The sequence below is a fragment of the Patiria miniata genome, unplaced genomic scaffold (genome assembly GCF_015706575.1).
Source record: "Patiria miniata isolate m_02_andy unplaced genomic scaffold, ASM1570657v1 HiC_scaffold_29, whole genome shotgun sequence".
Lineage (NCBI taxonomy): Eukaryota > Metazoa > Echinodermata > Asteroidea > Valvatida > Asterinidae > Patiria > Patiria miniata.
Window position 1 is genome coordinate 2237807 of NW_024037068.1, and position 15657 is coordinate 2253463.

Genomic DNA, 15657 nt, shown 5'->3' on the forward strand with positions numbered 1-15657 from the left:
ATCATAGTAGGACTAGTCAAACTATCACACAGAGGTTGGTTGCATGCTAGTTACAATAGAGCTCGCTCAATGACTTCCATCTCTGTAGGAGAACTGCAGCTGCGTATTTTACACAATCAATCACGCATAACACAGTGTTGCAAATGTTCCAAACACGCACGCTTGGTGCTCGAATTGTGTTCGAAATACGACGCAGCCGATGCACATTATGCAAGTTGACGCTCAAAATGCCGATGCATGAGGATGGTCTGTAGGAAATGACGTCATTTGAACGAGACCTATAGTGACAGTGTCTGGACCTCATTTGAAAATAGTGGCGCTCTTGTTTTCTTGTCCTTCTTTTTACCAATGTTTCACAGATCACAGAGGGAAGGGGTTCTGTAGACTACAGCATCAACTTAAGAACAGTCGCCTCAACTCTGCTTATTAATTGCAACTGGGAATTTAGAAAAAACAAGGAAACTCCAAACCACACAAGACTTTGTACAGTGTTTTTCAATTTGTAATGGCACTCATGAGAACAAAAAAAATGAGGAAATCAGCGGATCCGAGGAAAAGTTGCAGCCTGTTTTTTTTCTGGCTCTTTTATTATTAAAAAAAACAGAATCGTCTTGGCTAATCTATTAAAGATGTACTGTCTGTGAAATTTCTAAGTTCTCTCCGAAAGAAAACATCATTTTTCTGATTCCTCTTTTTTTTATCAAGAAATGCACAAGTTTTTCACTTCTAAATGAGACATTGAACCAAAAAACCCTGCCAACATGTAAAGTTATTGAATAATTACTGAACAAATTGCAAAGAATTTGCCAGTGGACAATAATTGAGGTGAATCTGTTGGTACATGCAAGCATAAAATCCATTTTAAAACAAAAGCTTTTAATGGTAGGGTTGCAGCGCCAAAATAAAAAAGAGACTTTTCTCTTAAACTAAAACATAAAATAGTGATAATCTTTTGATATTTCCCATGGTTTGCAGCATTGCTCATGTTGTTAGCATTGTGACTTTGGCGCTAGATCCCTGGCTACACAGGCCATCAGCCAGGGGGTTTGGTCGGTATCAAATGTAGTTGGAAAATATGTGATAGCATTGCAGCGGTGGCAGTTAATTGGGTGCTATCACTTTTTAAAAACAATGGCAGCCAAAACATGTTTGTTCCCATGTATAATTAATCTAGTTCGAGCATATTGACAGCCATTTTGAAAAAAATAAATAAAAGTGATAACACCAAAAAAAATGCGACTGCTCACACTGCAAAGCTATCACACATTTTCCAACTCTAGATGCTAATATCTTGCTAAAATTTGCTATGAGCATTGCTACTTTCGATTATTTGATAAGGTGGCCCAATTTTTGGACTGAAGCTGATAGCCTAACATGGCATATACGGGTTTGTGGCTTTTGACTAGCGCCCCTTGAACAAAGACATTGACAAAATGGGGAACCGCCAACATAGGGCTGGATAGCTCAGTTGGTAGAGCACCGGCACTGTGCTCCAGAGGTGGCAAGTCGTCGTGTCCATGCAACAAAGTCGTATCTCCTTAAATGGGGTGTGACATCATCTCCGTGAAAGGCGAGTTTTTAATGTCAAAAGGTTGTATATCACTTAAAATAACCCGGATGTACACACACAGTCAATGGACATCGAGATACGCGAGATACGACCTTGTTGAACGTAGCGTATTCGCGCGAGATACGACTTTGTTGCAGAATCCAGTTACAACCATGTTGCACTGACGCGACCAAGTTCAAATCCCGCTTAAGTCAATGTCTTTGTTTTACAGAGAACACAGAGAGGACAGTGTAGTTTTACACATAGGGTCATGACTTATCTTTAAGATGGGGGTAAAGACTCACCATTCTGACAGTCAGAACCTTCATAACAGCCAACGCAGGTGCAGGTATAGGTAGTGCAGGAGGTAACCGAGCAAAAGGCTCCATTCTGACACTGGTTTGGACTGCATGGGTTCAGAGCTGTAGATAATCAAACAATATTAACGGTCAATTATTTCATTAACCCTCCTGCTATCTGAACAGTCACAGGCAGTCAAAAACAATCCTCTTCCCCTGCCATGCCTTTTACACAGGCTAGTCACCAATAGTCAGATCATATTTCAAGCAAGCACTGTGACTAGTCAAATTCAGTCAACAGACAACAGCAGATAAGTGGGAGGTACAGCTGGCTTACATCAATCAACTACAGTCAAAGCATAGCTGCATCAAGTTACATAAACAGTCACAGCCAGTCAATCGTGATTTATGTAGGCTGGGAGCCCTTGACTGTTGAAAACAGTCACTTGATTGAGTTTGACTGAAAGGACAACTTGGCACAGAAAGTTTGCATAGGAGGGTTAATTGTTTTACGGAAACAAATCTACAAATGGTTGTGAAACAATGATGAATACCTTAGAAGCTCAGGTCAACCCAAATAGAATCTGGTCTTAGACCGGCACCCTTTATGTATTATTTTCCCATCACAGAATTCCTACAGAAATTCCCAATGAAATTCCATGGCTTTTACAGGACAAAATTCAGGCTTTCCATGACCATTTCCTATGCTGGTTTAGCATCTGAGGAGCCTATTTCCAATACACTGGCCAGTCATCACACTGAGGCAAGGGACGCCACTCCCTTTCAGCCTCTCAGTTTGACGCAAGACCACATAGTCTTGTTCTGTAGTTGTGGGGACATACACTCGTCTGTACGAGGTCTTTGTTGAGACCGAAAATGCTGTGGGGACAGCAGAAAGTCCCCATAACGTGGTCCTAATTTGCCTTACAATAAAAAACTTCCCCATAACGTGGTGTCAGCCTGGGCACTGAGCACCACAAAAGCATCACCATGGTGTATTTGAACATGGGCCAAATATAGAGCATACATGCATAAAGAGGAAGTATAGTAAACTGGAATGCAAACTGGTAGACTGCCATAGCCTAATATTACGCATCATCACATATGGGTTGTGCAGGATTCCATGACTTTTCCACGACTTTCTTCTTGAAACATCTACTTTCAACGACTCCTTGTAAAATAAAATTCCATGATTTTCCATGGCAGCTTCAAATTCGAGGATTTTCCAGGATTTGTCCGTGAATGTGGGTACCTTCCATTGTCTAGTCTCTGGAGGTGTTCCAAACAACTGCAACAATTGATCTTTCAACAAAGTTGTTTCCGTGTTCTTAATGCATATCATCAAAATAACTTGGTTTTGCGAGACTCTGGAACACCTGTCCCAAACAAGTGTGACATTGTCTTGATAAAACAATAAAACCGATACGAATGTAAATACGACAGTGACCTACCTATTTCGCATGTGGGGCCACTGAAGCAGCCCTGGCAGTCACAGGTGTAGTCGTTACAATTGGGAAAGCCAGCGCGAGTGCAGGCACCACCAAACTGACACGGGAAACTACTGCAGGGATCAATCACTGAAAAGAGAAGAAACAAAGAAACAAATCAAATAATCAATGCATTTTTTTTGCATCTTAGGGAGTGTCTCAAAATGTGATGCGATCAAGCTAAATGAGTCGTTTGTCGGGAACTTTCATTTGGAGATTCAGGCCAAATAATGCCACTTTATCACATCACTTCAGCACATCTCTTGGTGTTCCGACTTCCATAATTTTCGAACTAAAGATGGTATCAGCATGCGGTTTTTACAGCAGTAAAGCTGAGGTTGTGCTCTTTTCAAATCTGTAAAAATATAAAAATTGACCAGGGTCGACAAACGACTCATTTAGCTTGATCGCATCACGAATGTTCATTTAGATACTCCTTTTGAAACATGATGAAACAATATTGACTGCTTTAACTCATGGTGTAGTATATAGCCTTCCTCGGTGATCTATGGAGCGTTCCATTTCCCTCGTTTGTGCTTTTAGGCCTCAAGAAAACAGAATGCTCCATGGATCAACTCGGGAGGCTAGCTGTGCAAGACCACTTGAAGCAGTCAATAGTTGTATACTATACCTTGTAAAGTGTTCCACAATTATTACCCCTGTTTATAAGGCCACGAGACCTGTTATTCTGCTAAAAGCTTGAGACCAGTGCAATGTGGTCTCCACCCTCACATGTACACATTTATACTTCCTGGGCAGAGAGAGGCAATTGTAGTAAAGTGTCTTGCCTAAGAACACAAACATCATGTTCTCTGTTTCTATATTAAAATAAATAGGCATATGCTACTAAAAAATAATACTTTCAAAAGTTCCTTTTAGATGTGTTTTTCCTACTAATGACAAAATTGTTTAGCTTTTCAAAGCTACCTTAAAGAAACCAACAACTAGTGTTTTCATTTACGCGGCCGCCAGGCAAGAAAATTCTCAAGGTAATTTAATTTTTAAGTACCCCTTTACTGTTACAAAGAGGCAGTAGGTTGACAACACTGAAATGGCGCAATGCTCATGCGCATGTCACAAGCATTCTTAATTGGAGAAAAGCATGCAATTTACAAACCCTGGTCGAAGAAGCACTGTGTGTTTGCGCACCATCCACTCAAAAGCACGGTCATCCGAACCCTCCTTGTCTTCTGCACTTCACGACCCTTTAAGTTTTGCAAAACCACTTTTACCCATACAGTAAGCACCCACACTTCAAAATGCTTTGACGTCATCTTCAGTGGAGTATGGGTCGCACTTCAAATCCCTGCACAATTCTGTTGTGTGGTTTAGCTCAGGGCAGGCAGGCAGTTTCGGTCATGCTTCACTGCTCTCTCCGGTGTTTTTTTTTTAGGGAGGGGGGTGTGCAGTGACTCTCTGAGTGACACAGTTACTCTTAACACTTCATATCCCTTCACTTGAAACTGACCTTCCAAGTTTAGGAGGGTTTAAGTATTGCTCTGAATATTGACTTCCCACTAGCAGGGTTAATCTATGTATACTTACACATTTCGCAGAACTGTCCAGTGTAGCAATCCTCACACTCACAGCTGTAAGCAGAACACACTGTCGCTGATGGCAAACACACGGAATTGTGCTGACACGCGTGGTTATTGCAAGGGTTTTGCACTGTAAAACAAAACAACAGATTGAAAACATATCAAGAACATTCACAATGACTAGAAACGGAAGCTCAATGTGATAAAAGAAAAATAACAGTGCCAAAGTGAACATTATTGAGCTTACTGTGATATGTGAGGTGTCATGGCAAAATGAGACAGAACAGGGCAGAGGTCGAAATGTGGGTTTGCAGGTCTTAGGAAAGAGACTAAAATTCTCCTTACAATACTGTTTGTTGCACTTCAATCAGACTTTCCATTGACAAGTTAATGCTGTTTAAAGTTTGCATTAATTGACATGTCAAAATGTTAAATACTGATAAAAAGGCTTTTAAAGTTTCGAGTTTTGTGTTCGTGAAAACGAAAGATGCCAATTGCCTTTTCTTTACAAACACCTTTATTCCATGAGTTTTATACTATTTCTGTAAAATACGTGAAGTAGACATATCAACGATTACAAATATTAATAAATCTGAAAAAAAAAAAAATCACATCATGTGGTTTTATTTTGTTTTTTCTCCACTACGGCCTGTTCCCAGTTCCATCTCATTTTGCCTGAATGCTTACATATAATTATGATATTTTTGTTATCACTTTCATCATTGAAATCCTCGTTGGAGTAAAACTTTTAAAATTTGGCACACCGGGCTGTGCTGTAGTTATCAATAAACATACAAATTTCACAAGTGGGCCCTGTGTAGCATCCGGCGCATGCACACTGAAAGATGGAGCACGAAGACTCAACCGATGAACACACGCCTTGATTCTGACAAGGATTGGATGAGCATGGGTCAATTCCTGGCAAAACAGACAAAAAGATATAAATGCTTTGTTAAAATCAGAGTAACAGAGTTCGTCTGTAAGGGTATCATCTTTTGGTCATTCCAAGGCAACAACAGTATGGCACTGAACAATTGTTGACTGCTGTGCTGTGTGAATATGGCGTTTTTATCCTCAGAGGGGTGCATAGCACCCAAGGAGGAACCGAGGGTGCAATGCATCCCATGGGGGTTTAAAAAAAAGACATATCCCACATCACAGCAGTCAATAATTGTTTTGTTATATCATGCCCATATTTAAAGTCAAAAAGGTTTTTAACTCACTGAAGGGGAAAACCTAATTTGATTTAAATCACCCCAACGCAAAATTCCATATAATGAATAGTTAAATGCGGTACCCGCTGCTATGTACATCAGATTCGAACCAGCCAACTGATCCCATAAGCTTGGTGGTCGAGTGGTAAGACATCTGCACTAGAAAGCAGGAGGTCGTGGGTTCGAGTCCCACCCGAGTGATTTCTTTCCAACTTTCACTCGGGACACTGAGTATACAGTGTTCATACATCGGTGAAGGGCAAAACCTTATTTGATTTGCATCACCCCGACGCAAAGATTCCATCTAATGAATAACTCACTATTCAAGAAATAAATTAAATCACCATTGTGTAACCAGATTGATTACTGCGAACACTCCTGCCAGACATGAGACTGAGCGGCTGCAGTTCTCAGTCGCGAGGCGCACGGGCCGGCCCTACGCGCGCGCAACACAGAGGTACTTTACATGTTATCAATAAACGCAGTGTATACGATGTAATGCAATTAAAGACTTATTTATTTGAAACACATTATACTACCAACATTTGGAATTTCTTATAAAAATATCTAACTGAAAATCAAACAGAATCCAACAAACCCAAAAAAAATACTGAGCATGCTGATTTCTTTATAGGCCTGCTTTGAACAACATCCAACAGATAAGTGCTCAATATTGTTTGACTAGGCTTGACAATAATAGTCCATAATTCTGATTTTTCAATGTTACAAATACAAAACCGGATGTGACTCACTGGATTCGCACATGGTGCCTCCAAAGCACATGGGGCAGCTACAGTTATACTCAGTGCAGGAGGTAGGGCTACAGACCCCGTTGTTTTGGCATGGATCACTGGCGCAAGGGGCTAACACTGTAGGGTAAAATTTACAAATTTACAATTTAGTTTTACAAAACTAAGTACATGTATGGTTATTTTCAGTTTGTTGCAAATTTAAATAATGTCTCAAATATACTGTAAAATTTCAGATCATGATTTTGCCTGTAACGGTGATTTTTAAGGCTTTTTTTAATGATTTGTAGACATGTATCAATTCAGAAAATGTCTTGGTAAAAACTTCGCTGACATTTTCCAATTCTCAAGAATATAATTTTGCCAAGGAAAGTCCATTTTCGAGACTTTTCAAAAATCTAACAAAGCCATTTTTAACCAGCTGTCAAGAAGAGTGTGTTTTTCGACAGAACTTCTTTTTTTAGGTTAAATACACTTGTTAACATCAGTTAAATATATGGTTTAATTAATACGTATTTCATATACTAAATGCTCTTCAAATATTAAACAGTACTCCATTATGGAAAGCTCACTGACGGTGCTTGTTGAGAAAAAGGAGCAAATAAATTGGCTGGTTTAAAATATCGTCAACAATGTAGGCAATATGATATAAAGCCACTTTTAAAAATGCTTAAAGCATGCATTCCTTTTACAAATCTTTTCTTCATATCATGATTTAAAGTTCATCACATCGGCCAGGTCTGAGCTAAATATTCGTGAAGAACTTCTTTCCACAAAATAATTGGTCGCAGATTAAAAACAGGCATTAAAAGCCAGCAAGTGCTACATTACCTTGGCTGCATGTTGGCCCAGTATTACATCCTGTACATTCGCAGGTGAAGGCTGAACAGTTGACAGGGTCTGGGGTACATCTACCGCCAAATTCACAGGGGTTAGGGTTGCACGGATCAATCACTGCAACAAGAGAATATCCACAGGCAAATTTCATGTACAACGTCATTCTCATTATTTTTATGACATCATGTTCATAAACATCAAACATGGAGGTGCTAGGCACACATTGCTTACAGAAAAGAAATATTTCCTAAAAAAAGTAGTTTTTTGAATGAATGGCACATTGCCCATGACAGGCTCCACACTAATTCTCGCTGAGCGTATAAATTAGCCAGGCGGCATTTTCTGTTACTGTACCTTATACATATTCATGATCGAGAGCCAAATTCTCACTGGTCCATTCAACATCACTATTTTTGCTGTTTGCCAAGCTTGCATGCGAGTATCCACACACAGGGTAAATATGCTTGAGTAGTAGACTGTCGCACGGGTTACCCGTGCGACAGTAGATATTACATTTTTATTGAAAACAGTGAACAGAAAATTGTGCACAACCTTTTGATCACGAAACATGATTTCATTTGGATCTGGATCAATACTGCAAGCAATCTCCCGTTATGGGATGTATAGGTTGCAGGTGTGTGTGTGGCTGGGGGCACTAATAATAAGCTCTGCTTTTTATACTCGACAAGTTTGGTTTCAGTAGATTGTCCTTAAATGCATCAAGTGAAGGGACCTCTCTCACAGATGCTGGCAGGAGGTTCCGTTCTGCTGTAGTTCTTGGTAGGAAGGAGTACTTGCAGCTGTCCTTGTTTGCGGGTTGTTGTATAAAGGATATTGATCCTGTTGTGCGAGTTTGTACACCCGTCGTGCTTGAGGTATGATGAAGATGGTCAGAATTTATTGCTGCTCTGTGATGTATGGATTTGTATAGCAAAGACAGGCGTGCAACCATTCTGCGTTCCTCTAGAGGTCTCCAACTTAGCCTTGAAATCATGGAGGAAACACTATCAGTCTTGGTGATCTATAGCACTCCCTTTGGAACTCACTACCCATCAAGCTGAGAAAGAAGACTTACTACCTCGCATTCAAGAATGAACTCAATACCTTTCTCTTTCAATAAGATGCATCTCATTTGGTTAATTTGTATATGTTTCACGAACTTTGACAGCACAGTAAATAGGGACATTTTCTGCGCCAGGGGTATCACTATCTGACAGACATGGCGCATTACAAGTCTCTATTATTATTATAATTATTGTGAGCTTTCTTGCCAGACATGACATGGAGAGGTTGCAGTTCTCTGTTGCGAGGCTCACAAGCACCCTTCACGTGCGCGCAATATATGCAAGGCAGTGTACATGAGATTAATTTCATGATGTCCATGAAGTGAACAGTCACTTTATAGACCGGGCACATGGCAAATCCCAATGTGTAACATATTTGCAGTAACAAATCTCTACACCTCTTTAGAACTGTTTACGCTGTTCAATTACTCACTTGTCTGGCAAAAAAATCCTTCAAAGCAGCCTAGCTGGCAGTCGCAAGTCGCCAGCTCGCAGCTTCCACTCACGGGAGAACACACGCCGTTGTTGAGACATGGACTGGGAGAACAAGGATCCCTCACTAAAAAACAGATGAAGATGAAATATTGATGAAGATGAAATCTACAAACAAATGCGAGCCTTAGTACAAAACAGAGACTCTATCCTGTAGCATTATTATTATGCAGGTTACTACAGTATTTCGCAATCTATCCGTTCATTTTAAAGGCATATAGGATCCTTTTCTTTTCCAATAATAACACCAGTCAAAATCCAAAGAAGATTGTTCAGAACCTAACCTGTTGAAGTTTCAGCTCAGGGGAAATTACACTTCTCTAGAAAACAGTGAAAAACCATGCACAACCTTTTGATCTCGAAACATGATTTCGTCTATAGCACTCTATATTTCCAAACATAAGGCAGTGGTCTGATCATTGGAAATCACCTCCATTTTCTGATTTCTTCCAAATGACAGCAAGCCAGACGGAATAACTTCAGGGGTTGTTTAGTACCAGTACGATCTTCAATCCAAGTAAGCTCACTGATAATAATTCGGGACATTTTGGGATAAATGGAAATGATCCTATATGCCTTCAAGTGACCTTCCATGTATCGTCATTTAGGGATATTTGAACTTAGGAAACCAGTTTGTCCCATGCCGTTCAGAGTTGCACCAGACTAAAATATTCCCAAGATTTCTATTTAGTACGTGAACAGTTGGACTTCATTGAGAAATTGACTGTTGCTGTTGCTTGGGACATCTTTGGAGTCTCGTCTGAAATGTTCATAACAGCTTGTGCACAAGGGTCACTCCAGAATTTGGGGTCAAAAAGTGTGAATTTGTTGTGTCCCTGTTGCACCTGACCTATGTAATTTGCCATGCCAGTATCACTAAAATTGACTTTAAAGCTATAGTCCATCATTTGCAGCCATCCGAAAAGTAACTGGCGTAATTATTGTTGAAAAACAAACTTGGTTGAAAGATAGTAAGGAAACTAAACTCCCTGTGAAATTATTCTTTCTGGGAAGCTGTCATTTTGAAGTAATCAACGAAAGAAGGCATTTCCAACGGTGATTCTTAAGAAGCACTGTAGGAAAATTTAAATAAGTAGTTCGTTTTGTTATTCAGCGCAGCGCGCACAAGTATTGGAACGACGCACACGCGCGCGCGGTTGTTATAATTCGTCGGATCAGTGCGCTATGTCGCGTATAGATGCAATTCAAAACAATTCAAAACATGATTCAGTAACTTTTGATTTGAAATTGAGATCTTAGAATGCTGTTTTTCTCGGAATGTACAGCTAAAGCTGAGCTGAAACTTCATCAGGTTAGTTGCTCAGTATCCTTCATTAGATTTTGAACTCTTTTGTTGCTTCAAACGAACAAAATGCACAAATTACAAATGATGGACTGTAGCTTTAACTATTTTTTTATTTGTTGGGCTGGTACTTTGCATTACATAATCACTCTTGGAGGTTTACATAGTTACTCCAGAAGGCTTTAAAGAATGTGTCCTGCATTTACAAAATCTTATTAAAATGACCCACATTCAGAATAGAATAAGTCACGCGTACTTCGTGATATACCCCCGCAAACCGCAGCGCAATGTGGTGACGAAGCACCATCTACTGGCCAAGCACAGAGTCAGTATTCATCAATAAAGTCAAAGTCATCAAAACCCGGGCAGACAGATGGCAACGAGCAACGGGAGAAAGAGTGGGATTCTTAATTTTGTTTGTCGGTTTGGGGTTTTTGGGGGGAGGGGTGGGGGAATTATGACTTACACAGCTGGCAATTCTGACCGCTGTAACAACCACTGCAGCTGCAGCTGTATTCTGAGCATGACACAGGGTTACAGGTACCGCCGTTCTGACAAGGGTTGACACTGCACGGATCTTGCACTGAGGAAAAAAAAAGTGAATACAACATATTGCTAATACAAGAAGGCATTTTCATCCGGTTGATGTGCATTTAATATTGGGTTTTATCCCAAATAAGCAGGAGGTCGTGAGTCCGAGTCCCGCCCGAGTAGTTTGTGAATTTATTTCTCACTATCACTTGGGACAACACTGAGTATGCAGTGTTTATAAAATAAGTTGGTGGCGGGCCAAACCCGATATTGAATGCATTAATACTTTTATGAGTTCTCATTTTGAGAATGAAGATTTTTTTTTCAGGCCTGCTTATTACTCAATTGACTGTTGCAGATTCCGCCATAGATGCTGCTCACTTCGCAAACTGGCAACAATCTATGCTTTTCTCACATGTCAAGCTGCATGTTCCGACAATGCGCATCAAGTGCAAGTATGATATCCAGACTTTTGTTTTGACCGATGACAATAAAGTTGTAGTTAAAAAGAAAAAGCTGGTATGTGAGAAATGACCTAGACATACAACGGAACAAATCAACCTACGATGTAACAACTAAAGTAATTTAGGTGTCTGCACCATTTGCAGTCATCAGCCGACATTTGAAGCAAAAAAAGACAGGTAAAAAAAAAAAGCCGCGTCGCCGCACCACTTTTTGGGCAAGCTCCATACCAGAAACCGGAGACTTTTTTTTTTGGCCTTAACAAGAAAAGTATTGAACGCTATTTATGGAGAATTTTCAAAATCCAGGCTACATGGAAAACCAAAACCGATTTCACTTTGACACGTGACAGATGACTGCAAAGAGTCCACACGGACAGGAAGAACTTACATGTGTCGCATGTAGGACCAGTGTAGCAGCTGACACAAGTACAAGTATAATCTTCACATGATGAGCCCACCGGTGAGCAGAATCCATTGTTGTTGCACGGATTGGGAGAACATTGTTCAATACCTAGGAGTAAAAAGCATTATCATCATTATGAAGCACACTGACTGCAGTCTAAGTACAGTTTCAAGGCATCATCATTTGCTTTTCAAAGATCATTAGCTTGTCATGCATTTCGTTCATTCCACTCCAAATCCAACGAAGAATGTTCAAAACCTAACCTGTTAAACTTTCAGCTCAGTGGATATGACAATTTTTTTTAAAAAACGGTTAAAACTATGCAAAACTTTTTCGATCATGAAACACGATTTCATCTACAGGGTGAGTCAAAAAAAGCGAAACCCAAATGTCGGGACCATTGTTTTGGTGAAGTTCTGCATGTAGCCCTTTCAAAATCTAGAATACAAAAGCCGAATTCATAGGTTTTTCTTTTAGTACAAGAATCATTCAAATCACTCATGTGCTTTTCAAATTACGGAATTTAAAACCCAACCACCGTTTTAAAGTTCTGTCCACGGATCACAAGAAGGTAAGTAATCTTTCAGCAAAACAAAAACAAAACACATAGGGATGTGTGTGAATCATTTTCATTTTGCTGAAAGAACGCACACCTTTTGTGTGATCCGTGGACAGAACTTTAAAACAGTGGTTGTATTTAAAATTCTGTATTACTTGAAAAGCACATGAGTGATTTGAATGATTCTTATACTAAAAGAAAGCTTATGAATTTGGCTTTTATATCCTAGATTTTCAAAGTGCTACATGCAGAACTTCACCAAAACAATTGTCCCGACATTTGGGTTTCGCTTTTTTGACTCACCCTGTATAGCAGTCCATATTTCCAAAAATCAGTCAAAACTGATCGTTGGAAATCACCTACATACTGAAATATGATCTGACTGTTGGTGACTAGCCTGTGTAAAAGCCAGGGCAGGGGAAGTATGGGCTATTCGACTGTCTGTGACCGTTCAAACAGTAGGAGGGTTAGCTAAACCAAGTAAGCTTTTTGAACCAAGTAAGTTTTTTGATAATAACTTGTTAGGTTACTTTTTGGGATGGATGCAAATGATCCTATATTATGTTTATTTGAAAAATATAAGTCATACAGTCCTGAACTTCAACTTACGGGTTTCGCAGTTATTTCCATTGAAGCAGACGGGACACGTGCATGTGTAGCTGCTACAGTCGATGGGATCGTTGCTACACACTCCACCGTTTTGGCATGGACTGAACTGACACTGGTCAATAGCTGCAGACAACCAGATAAAATATATTACAAAAATGGTTTTAGCCTATACAGGAAAACTTCATTTCAGTTTAAGTCCAGTTTAAAATTTGTGCCAGAATGGTGACTGGAACAAATCCCTGGCCACCTTCCAGCACAGTGTGGTCCGTCCACAAATTTCTTGGCGCACCCGGTATTTGCCCCCCCCCCCCCCGCAAAACATGGATACGCTGCCGAATACCATGTGACATTGTCTCGACCAATCAAGAGAGTGAATTTGTCGGCGAGTTACTTACGGATTGAGCAGGTTTCTCCCTCATAGCAAGCTGGACATTCGCAGGAGAAGCCCAGGCAGAAGTTAGGATCCTGTACACACGTGCCGCTGTTAACGCAGGGTGAAGAATTGCAAGGATTCTTGGCTGTTAAGAATCGAGAAGAAACCAAAAAAATAAGAAGTCTTATAAATGCAAAGGAAGAGTTCATTTCCCAAATGCGATACACGCCATTTTGTTTCCTTTTAAAAGCCTGCTCTCTCCTGGCTACTCAAAGTCAATTTTGACGGCTGCTATATACATGTAGTTAAACACAATTTAAGAATACAATAAGAAAAATTAAACAAGAATGGCGAAGCCGCCATGGCTCGCTGTCGAAGGCAGGAAGGGAGGCTGAAGATAGGGTTGGAGCTGGGCATGATGGAAGGGGATCAGGATTCAGGATGCTGTGTCAAGGTGTAGGGGTCAGTTTGTCAATTTAAGAATACAATAAAATTAAACAAGAATGGCGAAGCCGCCATGGCTCGCTGTTGAAGGCGGGAAGGGAGGCTGAAGGTAGGTTGGGGCTGGGCATGATGGAAGGGGATCAGGATTCAGGATGGTATATCAAGGTGTAGAGATCAGTTTGTTTAAATGCTAACTTAAAGTCAACAAAGGTCCTTACATGTGTGTTGTACCACATCACCACCATCACCACAACCCCCCCCCCCCCCAATCCTTCCCCCTGAAAATGTTGATAAACTGTATGTCTTCTTTTCTCTTCTTTTTTTACCGAATTAGCTAGAAGCAAAAACTTAAAACATTTTAATCTGGATGTGGACAGCCGGACCAAACGGACGCCCATAATGGAAATTGGTATAACATAAGCTTGCATCTGCTTCACAGCTCGCCGAAAAAACATGAGGTTTAAAAACAGCCGTCATAGCCGTGCAACCTTTTTCCTTTATTTCAAATGGATATATCGCGATTTGGAAATACATTTGAAAACTAACAAATAAACATGGAACAAGTTCAAGAGAGGACTATTGCTAAAAGTAGATTGACTAACTTCACTCGGCTATTGGTAACTATAGCAAGGGAACCATGCCCCAGGCTCCGGGGTTCCAAATAGTCGACTAGAGTAGTACAACCATCCTGCGCTCAAGTGAACTTCATGTTGTTGATTGGTTGGTTCCAGTTCTCTAGTTGACCATTGGGAAACGGAGCTCATTGCATGGTTCCATCACCGGTAACCAATGGCCTAGCGGATTATAATGCAGGGAGCCAGGATCAAGGTGTTTTGTGATGAAGTTTTGGCATTGGAATGTTGCCATTACTTTACAAAATTTGTCCCAGACACGTTCCTGGGAAATGTTCATGAGCAACTGCTCGACTCACCAATACTGATAACTTCACTGCGGGAAGATTGCCGGGAAGTTGTTCAGAATCCTGCAACTTATACCAGACACAATGTCAAGAAGTTGTCTGGAACTCGTCCCGAATATAAATTGAGTCAGGCCATAGTACCTTATTCAAACTTCCTCCTGTTTTTGAGGTTTTACCCAACATAACTTACGGATTTCGCAGTTGGTTCCCTCAAAGCAGAACGGACAAACACATTCGTGTTCTCGGCACGGATCGCCAGTGGTAGACCCCCTGCAGAAGCCATTGACACATGGATTGGGGGCACACGGGTTCAGAGCTGTCAAATCAAACAGGCAAACAGTTTAAAATTGTAAACATTAATAGCCAGTTCTAACATACTAACAGTAAGTAATCTTTGTTCATCAAAGCGCAAAATTACTATTAATACATTTTATAAAATATCAGCTTGTTTCACACTGGCTAGGGCTGTCCCGAATATACAAAATATTCAAATATTTTTGTTTTAAATCAAAAAAATCGCCAACCCTGTAGTAGTAACTCATAAGTGTTTCAAATGTCTAAGTTATATCAAACCTTTGGAATAACTTGGTTTGGCGCAACTTTGGAATGGGTTTTAACTTTTGACCTTAAAGGCGCACAGAATCATTTGCATTTATCCTAAATGTAAAGAACTAAATTGCTATCAAAAAGCTTCCTTGGATTTCAAAGATCATACTGGTGCTAAACACCCTGTTATATTATTTCATCTGCCTGTCATTTTGAAGAAATCAAGAAATGTAGGCGATATTGGAAGATTGACTGATCTTTTAGAATAAAGAGTTTT

At 40.2% G+C, this 15657-nt stretch overlaps 1 protein-coding gene across 1 annotated transcript in view; it reads right to left on the reverse strand.

Moving 5' to 3' along the window:
- LOC119736179 (fibrillin-1-like) overlaps positions 1–15657 on the reverse strand; it is a 120543-nt gene that overhangs the window by 87190 nt on the left and 17696 nt on the right. The window contains exons 9-20 of the mRNA XM_038210204.1: positions 15025–15150; positions 13494–13616; positions 13099–13221; positions 11916–12038; positions 10999–11115; positions 9171–9296; positions 7668–7790; positions 6840–6956; positions 5669–5791; positions 4881–5003; positions 3300–3425; positions 1855–1971 (exon numbers count right to left, since the gene is read on the reverse strand). Coding sequence (XP_038066132.1) covers positions 1855–1971; positions 3300–3425; positions 4881–5003; positions 5669–5791; positions 6840–6956; positions 7668–7790; positions 9171–9296; positions 10999–11115; positions 11916–12038; positions 13099–13221; positions 13494–13616; positions 15025–15150 — 1467 coding nt within the window. The remainder of the gene's footprint in view (positions 1–1854; positions 1972–3299; positions 3426–4880; positions 5004–5668; positions 5792–6839; positions 6957–7667; positions 7791–9170; positions 9297–10998; positions 11116–11915; positions 12039–13098; positions 13222–13493; positions 13617–15024; positions 15151–15657) is intronic.